This window comes from Eurypyga helias, unplaced genomic scaffold, assembly GCF_000690775.1.
Source record: "Eurypyga helias isolate BGI_N326 unplaced genomic scaffold, ASM69077v1 scaffold36636, whole genome shotgun sequence".
In the NCBI taxonomy this organism is placed as follows: Eukaryota; Metazoa; Chordata; class Aves; order Eurypygiformes; family Eurypygidae; genus Eurypyga; species Eurypyga helias.
The window spans coordinates 1-11,054 of NW_010259131.1; the positions used below are offsets into that span (position 1 = coordinate 1).

General features: G+C 56.5%; 1 protein-coding gene across 1 annotated transcript; it reads left to right on the plus strand.

The window, feature by feature from the left end:
- Positions 1 to 791: 791 nt before the first annotated feature.
- On the plus strand, positions 792 to 9,664 carry ITGB3 (integrin, beta 3 (platelet glycoprotein IIIa, antigen CD61)). The gene is made up of 13 exons (XM_010154591.1): positions 792 to 813; positions 1,075 to 1,327; positions 1,833 to 1,995; positions 2,579 to 2,740; positions 2,899 to 2,994; positions 3,206 to 3,295; positions 3,661 to 3,795; positions 4,230 to 4,659; positions 6,850 to 7,072; positions 7,258 to 7,358; positions 7,489 to 7,608; positions 8,678 to 8,844; positions 9,596 to 9,664. Exons 2-13 carry the CDS (start codon positions 1,143 to 1,145, stop codon positions 9,662 to 9,664), a joined length of 1,941 nt encoding a protein of 646 aa, XP_010152893.1. The 5' UTR covers positions 792 to 813; positions 1,075 to 1,142.
- Positions 9,665 to 11,054: the final 1,390 nt, after the last annotated feature.

Sequence of the window (11,054 nt, forward strand, 5' to 3'; positions counted from 1 at the left end):
CCCCCCAGCCTGTCCTTGGGCTTGGCTTGAGTCATCATCGTTAACTCATGAATCAAGACCAAATGCTGAAGGATCTAAGTAGGACAGGTCACAGCCCATATCCCACAGGCTCAGAGTTTAACTCAACAAGGAGAAACAGATGCTCTCTGAGCACAAAGTTGTGACCCTGGATGAGGTGGTGGGGCTCCATCAGTGCAGCTGGAGCTCTTTGGGCTCTTGTACATTTTGAAGATGCTTTCTCCATCTTCAAAGTCAGAATCTAATGTGCAGATTTAGAAGGAAATATGAAAACAATAACCATTTAAGCTCAATTAAAGCTTTTTTCCTCAACATTTGAGGTGTCCTGAGAAGGCTGCAGCTGTGCCCCAGCTTACAGTTCAAAGAAGCCGTTTTAAAGACCAGCAAAGAAAGAACTTTTGTCTCTCTTTAAAAAAGCAGAAAGAAAAGGTCAACCCTAAATGTTTTCAGCACTTTTGGGTTTTTTTCTCAAAGTGCAAAAGTCATCGAAACTGGCCTGTTCCCCAGAATATTCTGTCTAAGGAGGGTTTTGTTTCAATGGAAAATATTTCAGCAAAAATTTTCCAGAATGGGCTGGGAGGAGCCAAGAGGAGAGGGAAGGAACAGGGGTGGAGGAGGTCCTGGGAGATGCTCAGAGAAGCCCTAAGCAGCCGTGCAGCGCCCTGGTAATCCCCATAAGCCCTGCTGCCCATGTGCTGGTGTCTCACTCACTCCAGCCAGCATGTGTTGGTCATGCTGTTCATGCCAGACAGCTTGGGGGGTCAGCTCTGAGTTTGAGGATCTGCTCACGTCCTGGTAGTGAGAGGTTTGGAGAACAGGAGCTATAAGCCACATTTGCCATCTCCAAATGGGCACAGCATCTCTCCTGTGCAAGGATCCCGCCCTAAGGGCTCTGCCCCTTTGCGTGTTTAACTGTGATGTTCTCCCAGCAGCTTTAAACCATCTCCTTGGGTTCCAGCTGACCCCGTAAGCTGACCTTCTCCCTAGTCCTGTGGTGAGCCCCCTTTGCTCCTCCCAGGATAAGACCTCTCACTCCACTGCCCCGTCACATTACAGATGACTCCCAGATATTTCGTGTCCAAGTGCGCCAAGTGGAAGACTACCCCGTGGATATCTACTACCTGATGGACTTGTCCAACTCCATGAAGGATGATCTGAGGAACATCCAGAACCTGGGCACCAAGCTGGCCAGCGAGATGCGCAAGCTCACCAGCAACCTACGCATTGGCTTTGGGGCCTTCGTGGACAAGCCCATTTCCCCCTACATGTACATCTCTCCTCCTCAGGCCATCACGAACCCTTGCTATGAGTAAGTCCCGGGCTGTGGGAGTCCTGTAAGGCCAGAGATTAATGGGACACTACTGGAATGTGGCTGGAAATCTATGGCAATGGATTTCAGCAGAACTGAGGGTCTGATTTTGGGCAGGGTTTAAAACTTGCTGTGCTGCATGTTCTGTTGGCACAGGGAGGAGACTTTGAAGTATTATTGTCACTGGAAAGCTCTTAAGGGAACAATTTTACACCAGTTTTCAGGATAGATGTTGAGACTCAAAGAAAATTACTCCTAAAACCCCCAACAGGATGGAGGCTGGGAGCTGACCTGACCCTAGCATCACTACAATATGTGATTGATTTTTAAGAGGTCCTTCAATACCCCCAGTTGTGTAGGTAGCTGGGTACCTGCTACTCCTGGGGTAGCAGGGTGCCTCCAGCACATCCCAGACAGGACCACGGGATGTGGGATGGTTGCAGGGTGGGGATGGTAGCTGGAGGAGCCCTGTGAGCCTCTTGTCTTGACTGCTCTCTTCCTGTAGGATCGGGGAAACCTGCCTGCCCATGTTTGGCTACAAACATGTCCTGTCACTCACGGATGAGGTGACACGCTTCAACGAGGAGGTGCGGAAGCAGAGTGTCTCACGGAACCGCGATGCACCTGAGGGAGGCTTCGATGCCATCATCCAGGCCACCGTGTGCGACGTAAGGGGCAAGAAGTCCTGGGTGGGGTCAGGAGAGGGTCATCAGGCTAGGCCTGGTGGGTTGGCAGGGACAACCCGACCCCACAAGGACAGAGCCGTAAGCTCTGTGGAGCTGCTGCAGGGCTGAGACCTGCACAGGGTGGATGTTCAACAAGGACATTTCTAGGCTAGTAGCCAAGGCAAGGGAAGAGCAGGACTCTAGCATGGTCCTGGCAGGAGAGAGGAGCAGAGCAGGGACTTGGGGACTGACAATGGCCCCATGTCAGCCCAGAATGGATGACATCTCCTGTGCCTGCACCTTGATTTTGGTTCAGATGGAAGGGGTTGCATCCCTCAGTCATTAACTACCTTGATTAACACCCTATTAAATTAAAACCTGCCATTCACCTGTATGAGCAGCCCACAGCCCATACACACACACTGCCTCTTCCCAGCACTTCCCTGGGAGAGCGATTGTCCTCAGTTCTCTCTGCAGTGGCCAAGCCATGACCTGAGCTGGCAGTGAAGGCAGCAGTGGGGTGCTGGCATGTAGGGCTGCCATTGGCACACACTGCCACATGACCGGGAGCTGCCTTTTGCTGCAGGAGAAAATCGGCTGGAGGAATGATGCTTCCCATCTACTTGTGTTCACCACGGATGCTAAGACCCACATCGCGCTGGACGGCAGGCTGGCTGGCATTGTGCAGCCCAACGATGCCCAGTGCCACATTGACAAGGATAATTTCTACTCTGCCTCCACGACGCTGGTAAATCCCAACCCACACTTGGGGTTTTGGACCCCAGAGCTCCTGTTGAGGGTCTCCATGGGATAGGAAAGGTGGTCCAGTCATGGCTGGAGAGCATGATGGGGATCAGGGTGGTTAGAGATACATGTTCCCAGGGTATAGCCTCTGCTTTTCCCCAGGACTATCCCTCTCTGGGCCTGATGACTGAGAAACTCTCACAGAAGAACATCAACCTGATCTTCGCTGTGACGGATACGGTTGTTGGCCTCTACCAGGTAAGAGCTGCTGTGCAAAGCCACCTTCTTTGGCAGCTGGTGGATCCTGAGGAGCATCATTTGCAGCTGGCCATGGATGGCTGGGCAGAGCTTGGTGATCTCCTGGCATATTGAAGCTCCTAGGGAAGCTCCCGTGTGCCTGGACCGGGTTTGGCCTGGTCATGGCACATTCATCTGTCACAAGTAGACCATGCTTATGGTATTTCTCCAGAACTACAGTGAGCTGATCCCAGGCACAACCGTGGGCACCTTATCCAGAGACTCCAGCAACGTCCTACAGCTCATAGTGGACTCCTATGGGGTGAGTGTGCAGCGTGATGGCCCCACAACAGCTCTCTCCCTCCCAAAATAGCTTCCCACTGCAAACAACCCCCACAGATTTGGCAGCTCCCCCAGCCCCGAGCATCCTCCCTGGACCAGCTGTGATCCCTTGGCTCCACCCACGCATGCAGGGACCCTGGGGAAGGGAGATCACTGTGTTCACTGTCTGCCCCTTCCCATCCTCAAAGGCATTTCCCTGTGAGGAGCGATGTAGCCAAGTCCTGAGGAAGACTCGGGGCACTTGGCTCCTTTCCCATGTGTATGGGAGCATCACTGTGGTGCTGGGGAGACTAAGCCCTGCCCAGCCTGTGTTGTTATCTTCATCACTCCTCTCACCTCTCCTAGAAAATCCGCTCCAAGGTAGAGCTGGAGGTGCGCGACCTCCCTGAAGAGCTCTCCCTGGCCTTCAATGCCACCTGCCTCAACGACGAGGTCATCCCTGGGCTCAAGTCTTGCATGGGCCTCAAGATTGGGGACACGGTGAGGATCCTGTTCACGGGCTTCGTTTTTCTCCTCCTCTATGTAGCAGCATTGCCAGCTCGTCTGATGCTCCCCACCAGCACTGTCTGCTTGCCCCACCACCTCCTGGAAGACAGACCCTGTAATCTTTGTAGGGCAGAGAGGGGTCCAGCTGGGTGGGTGTAAGGAGGAAAATGCTTTTTTGAGTCTGATGGATGCAAACTCTGTGATCCTCTAGCTCAGCCCGGGCTGCTGGCCACAGTCACTGGGATTTAGCCTGGTTACTGTGGCAGGAAGGTGCCCTGGCCCAAACAGTGCTGTGACAGCTTTGAAAAGCCTGAAGAGACCCAGTGGGCCCTATTTCTGGGCTCTTTAAGCTTGGGCATGGACTGCAGTGGGTACCGCAATACCGTGCTTGTGGTACGGACACCCAGACGCACCCCTCTGCCTTCCAGGTCAGCTTCAGCATCGAGGCCAAGGTGCGGGGGTGCCCGCAGGAGCAGCAGAAATCCTTCACCATCAAACCCGTGGGCTTCAAGGACAGCCTGACGGTGGTGGTGAACTTCGACTGCGACTGCTCCTGTGAGAGCCAAGCCGAGGCCAACAGTTCGTCCTGCAGCCGAGGCAATGGCACGCTGGAGTGTGGTGTGTGCCGCTGCAACCCCGGGCGCCTGGGCTCGCACTGCGAGTGCTCAGAGGAGGAGTACAACCCCTCGCAGCAGGACAACTGCAGCCTCCAGCCAGGCCAGCCCCTCTGCAGCCAGCGCGGCGAATGCATCTGCGGGCAGTGCGTGTGCCACAGCAGCGACTTCGGGAAGGTGACGGGCAAGTACTGCGAGTGCGATGACTTCTCCTGCGTCCGCTTCAAGGGCCAAATGTGCTCAGGTGAGTGCTGGGCAGGCAGCTCAGGGCATTTACACTGCCCGAGCTCATGGACAAGGGAGACACCAGCTATTTTGGGGCTTGTCACATGCATTGTCCCTACCTCTGGCTTGCTCAGCAGTGGCTCTCCCTGGATTAGCCATAGGTCTGAAGCAATGCCAGGAAGAATTACTCGTTTTTTGGCAGCTGCTGTCACCTTCTGTGACCAAGAGCTGTGGCAGGGTGATGGGCTAGAGGGTTAAAAAGCAGACATTGGTCCCTGCCTAGACTCAGGAGTCCCATCAGGGGGGCTGGTGGGCGCCCAGAGAAGCAGCTCAGGGGTGCACAGGACTCTGCTCAAATCACAGCCCCTGACAGATCAGAGGTACTGCTCTGCAGGTAGAAATCCCTGGGTGGAAGGGAAGGGATGGGGAGAGGCAATTTTTATCCTCCATACAGTTCTTGAAGGTTCCTTGCTGGCAAAAGCATTGGGGAAGCAAATCCTCCCCCCTCACTGGCCTTACAGCATCGCCCCTCCTGAATATTCACCTCTTGTGCTACCCAGCTCCCCCCTGCAGCCCTGCTGCTACTGCTCTCAGTCCTGGGGAGAGAGGACCAGGTCCTTGGGTACTCCTCCCACACCAGGGACTGGGAAAGGACCCCCTCTCTGCAAAACACCCATCCGGAAAGCAGTTTCACTTGTCTTGATGTGCCAGGGCCTCTTACCATCAGGAGCCCCCACCTAGGGTTTTTCCCACCCACATCTCCAGTAAGCGCTGGAGGGCTGAGTGAACCCTGGCACTCTGCTCCATCTCCTGTTTTTCCAGGGCATGTGAGAAGGGTGGCAGTGCCTGCAATTGGGGCATGAAGCTGTGGCACGTTCCCTCCAGGAGCTGAGCACTCCAAAAGTGATTCAAGGGGAAAACGAGAGAGTGGTAGCCATCCCCTTTCCTAGCCCCACCCTCCCCCTATGAGCCCAGGCGAGGCAGCTGCTGACGCAATGCCAAAAACGCCACCGCTTTCCTGCTGTGAGCCCACAAATCCCCAGGAAAACATCAGTGGCCAAAGCTGATGCTGATCCCAGTCTGCTGGCGCCCAGCGACGGGGAGATGAAACCTGATGGTCAGATGACAGTGGGTTCCTGTTCCTCGATGTCCCCAGATCGAGTTTATGGGACCTCACCTGGCCCTCAGCCCAACTTCTCATCTCACAGCTGCTGGGGTTGATCCTTTATCTTAACAGCCTGCTGATAACGGGGAGCCGGGAGCCTGTCCCCGCTCCCGCTGCCTGTTGCACAAAGGCTGACGGGTCTGGCAGGATGGGCAAAGGGCGATGATGAATGTTAATTAACCCGATCTGTCTGACCCTGTTGACATCAATCCCGTCCCATTGAGCCACTTCTCCCCAGCCCCCCTGTCTGGTTCCATGCCTTGTCACCCAGCACGGCACTATTTTCCTGTGACTCAGCCCTAGTTCCTCATTAACGGGGTTACACATTTATTTCTCATTCTGGTGCCTCCAAGGCCATGGCCAGGATGGTGTCTGGCTGATCCCCTGCCGGAAGCAGCATTCCCGACGTGCCCCAGTGTGCTCCGGGCTTGGGATGGGTCGGCGCGTGCCGACTCCACGGCATTTCCACCGCTTACCATGTCTTGTCTTTGAGCTGAAATCAAACCGCAATCCAAATAGCTCCAGGCTTTGGCAGGATTTGAGCACGTCTGTCTGTCTGAACAAACCAGTCTCGGCGAGCGTGCGGAGCTGGCCGGGCTTTTCCCAGCAGTCAGCTTCCCCTGCCTGGGCTGGGGCTGGGAAAGGAATGGGATTTCAGGGGTTTGGCCAGATGTCCTGACTCAATCTGAAGTTAAAAGCCAAAGCCAAGGCTTGATTAGCTGAGATGGATCTGATTGAGCATCTCCAGTAGCTGCTGCCAACCTGCCACTGCTGGGCAGCTCAGCCTGAGATTTGGCAGTTTTTACCTGTTTGGGCGAAATAAGAGGAACACTGGGGACACGGCAAAGGTTGAGGTTTGATGTGAGCTGCCGTGTCCGCCACACAAGGACAGTGGAAGGGGGTTGTCCTGGGTGGCCGATCTGCCTTGCCATGCCCATGGAGGTGGAGCTGCCGCCCTGGGTATGTGGGTACCCCATGTGGGTTATTGCTGATGGGATCTATGGGGACACTTGAGGGTCCTGATGCCCTCTGGGTTGTCCCCAGGCCACGGGCAGTGCAGCTGTGGGGACTGTCTGTGCGACTCAGACTGGACCGGCGACTACTGCAACTGCACCACCCGCACCGACACGTGCATGTCCAGCAACGGGCTGGTGTGCAGCGGCCACGGCTCCTGCGTCTGCGGCAAGTGCGACTGCACCCAGCCCGGATCCTACGGCGACACCTGCGAGAAGTGTCCCACGTGCCCGGATGCCTGCACCATCAAAAAGTGAGAGAGGGCAGAGAGCGGGGATGGGTCATATCCCACTACGGAGCTGGCAGCAGGAGCTCCCAGCAGCTGCAGCCCGGTTGGGTTGGGATTGCAGTGATTTCCACAGCCTGAGACTGGAAGGTGTGTGCTCTCCCTTGGGGAGAGCATGGAGGAGCTCACGGTGCTTCCCCTCTCTTCCCCAGGGAGTGTGTGGAGTGCAAGAAGTTTGAGCGGGGAGCGCTGGTGGAGCAGCAGTCCTGCACCCGCATGTGCCGTGATGAGATCGAGACGGTGCAGGAACTGGGTAAGAGAGGAGGAGACCCAAATCCGTGCCTTAAAGCATGGAAATCTGGATGGCTGTGTATGCCGTCCACTTTCCCTTCCACATGTGCATCCCCCCAGCACGGGGGGCTCTGAGCCTCTCGCTCTGGCAGGTGACAGAGGCAAGGATGCTGTGAACTGTACCTACAAGGACGAGAATGACTGCGTGGTGCGGTTCCAGTACTACGAGGACTCCAGTGGCAAGTCCATCCTCTACGTTATCGAGGAGCCAGGTAAGACCCGGCTGCTGCAGTCGAGCTGGGCGGATGCAGAGCATGCTGTGCTGGGTTTCCAAGCTGAGCGGGGGAATTTTGTGTCCCTTCTGTAAGTCCCACCACTGCCAGGCTCGTGGGGCACTGCAGTCGGGGGCTGAGAGGGGTTAAAGAGCCGCTTTGTTCCCTGAACTGCGGCTGTGATTTCCTGCCTGTCTCACATTTCCCCACCGTGTTGCTTGGTTATTTCACCCCCCCACTGAGGCCAAGGATGGGGGCTTAACCTTCCCACTGCCCTGATCTGACTCCAGGGCTGTGATTTTTCTCAAGAAGCAGATAAGAGCTGGCTGCCATTATCCAGGCAGAAGCAATGCTACAGCTGCGCCCCAGGGCTGGGACGTGGCAGCCCCCCACCACACAGAGCAGCCCCAGGGTCTCCAGCAATCTTGAGGTCTGATTTCCAGCTGAGCCGGGGGCTGTGTGGCCACAGATCCTTGGAAAGCAGAGCCACAAAGGCAGCTGCCAGCTCTCACTAAAACTGCTGCAGCCCGCCCTCCCCAGCCCCTGCGTCTGGAGGGGAGAGGCAGGCGAGGGCTGGGGTGGCTGCCCAGCCCGGGGCAGCGTGCAGGGGGAGCAGGGAGGCTGCTGGGGTTTGTGCTAGATCCCACCACCCTGGTTTACTGGCACGGTGTTGATGCGCAGACGGAGAGCAGGTACGGTGCAGGGCCTCAGCCAGGCTGGTGGTTTGGTGATGATCTTCCACCGGCCCAGGGACTTGGTCTCTGGTGTCATACCCCACCATGGATGGGACCTGTGATGCCGTGACCTGGACTGCTCCAGGCTCGGGTGCAGACCCCCACCCTATAGATAGGAGCTTGAGGATCTCTGTGCATGCACCCATGGATGGGATCCTCCTTTACAGAACCTGCTGTGTTCAAGGGGGGAGACCCCTGCTCCCTAACTTGGAGGGTGAAGCCCTCCTGAGACCAGAGGAGTTCCATGTACCCATGGCAAGGCAGCCCCAGAGCTGTTTTAATTGCCCTGTGGGTGCTGAGCCCCCTCCCAAACCCTGCCCTCTTCCCTCTGCTAGACTGTCCGAAGGGGCCAGACATCCTGGTGGTCCTGCTGTCGGTGACGGGTGCCATCCTGCTCATCGGCCTTGCTGCCCTGCTCATCTGGAAGCTCCTTATCACCATCCACGACCGTCGGGAGTTTGCCCGCTTCGAGGAGGAGAAGGCCAGGGCCAAGTGGGACATGGTAAGGGCTGGTGTGTTGGGTGTGCTGGGCAGGAGGCCCTGAATTCCACAGCCCCTGCACTGAGTGGATCCAGATCCCAGTGCTTCCAGCATGAGAGCCCGGTTGTTGTCTGTGGTCCCAGGACATGGTCTTTAGGGACCAGCTTGCCCCATTCCTCTCTGAAGCATGGCACAGTGTCACAGAAAGGACTGGAGGTGACACTGCCAGCCCGGACAGCCCCTCCCTGAGCCCCCTGCGATCCCAGGGGCTGTGCACAGCAGATGTCCCACATGATTTTCCCACCTCCAGCACATCCCAAGCACTTGTCACTAGCGTGACCCTCTTACTCACTGCCCACACCCGCGTTTCCATCCCGTGAGTGAGGCAGCAGGTCTCTCCTGCCACGGGATGCTGGAAGGGCTGAGGCACCCAGAGCACAAGGGAGGGGGCTGGGACAGCACCAGTGCCTGTCCTGCACCTCCCCAGAGGGAAGGGATGGGGTGGGATGGGATGGGCTGGATCTCTCAGGAGGCCTCTCTGCTCCTGAGCTCCTACTGCCTTTCCTCTCCTCCACAGCAGCTTTTCACTGCTGTCCCCCCATGAAACCCTATGGGGAGCTGTTAAACTCCCCATAAACAAGCAGTCAAAGCCTTGAGCAGAGACATGGATCCACGACTCACTGCTGAGATAGTGCCTCAGCTTCCCCAGCTGTAAAGTAGAATGAATACTGATGCCAAGAACAAAGTGATGATGCTCTTTTTCCTCATTCCAGGGCCACAATCCTTTATATAAAGAGGCTACATCTACCTTCACCAACATCACGTATCGTGGGAACATGTAAGGATGCCACATCCAGCACTGGCCGTGGGATCAGCCAAGGATCTGTGGACCTTCTGGAGTCCGGTTTACAGAAGAGCTTGTGTGTGTCTGCGTGTGTGTGTGTCTGTGTGTAATTTAACAAACCCTCGACTGCCTCTGAAGCCCTGTTGTCCATCACCCCACTGTAACAGCAGGGATGTGCTTTCCTTGGCAAACCTCTCATCCGTACCTCGGCGGGTCGCCTCGCAGGAGCCGGCGGCCCCTCTGTACACTGAATGCAGAGAAATGGGACTTTCTCTGCCTGGCAAGTCTGTGAACTGTTAGGTGCTCATCAGGCCAAGTGGATTTTGGGAGCGGTTGTTTAACCAGAAGGCTGAGCTGTGCTCTTCCCCGTGGCCTGTGCTGGTGAAGCTGTGCCCACTCGGAGAGTCCCTCGTGCGCTGGACAATGCAGACCCCTGGGTGAAGGAGCCATCTCCTCGGGGGACAGGGCAGCTACACTCACTGCCAGGAGGCAGGAGCCATGATGTGGATTTGTGGGTTGAGGACACCCCTCGAGCAGCCTGGCAGCCCCCTCCTTCGTGCAGCCACACATTTCTGGCACTGCTGTGGCCCGGGACAGTGAAAAGCAAATGCCCTGGCATCACAGTGCCCTTCTTCATGTCCTCCATGGGCACCCTGTTTGCACAACCAGCCAACTCTATGTAGCATCAACTGCGTCGGCCCCAGCTGCAGCCTGGATCAGCCCCTGGGATGGTGCTGAGCTCCCCCTGCCCCCCTCCACCCTCTCCATGCCACAAAGCACGTGGATGTGCAGACAGCAGCCTGGGGATGGTTGTGACACCCATTAACCCTTGGGCCTGGCCATCTCTCTCCCTTTTCTGTGCTTTCTGGGCTGTGTAACTGCATCACAGTTGGTTTTCTGTGTAGCTCAGGGTTCCAGAAGAACAGACAAAGTTTAGGCCACATCCTGCTGCCTGGGGCTGTGGTTTGTCCTGTGGGAAAACCAAAGAAATGTCCTGGTAGCAGAGTTTGGCTGTAACAGTGCAGCTGCCTGGTCACTGCTACAGCTGGAGCATGGTGGCTCTATTCCCCTCGACTGCACCAAAAACCAACAGGGACCTTGTGCCCGGCATGGGGCTGGCCCCAAGGGCCCCAGCAGCATGTTGGCTGAGCTGGTGGTGGCCTTGTGTCCCTGTTCCCTGGCTGGCCTGTCCCCAGAAGCATGGGAGCAGGGGCTGGCTGCAGGCAGCAGTTGCTGATGCCGGGGTGGGAGCTGGGGCTGAGCCCCCGCGGCCGGTGGGGGAGGGGGGGGGGAGGGGCAGCACCAGAGCAGCAGCAATTCACACCACGAAAATAAAAATAAATAAAATGGAAAAACCTCAAATTGCTACTGGTGTTGGTGTCCACACC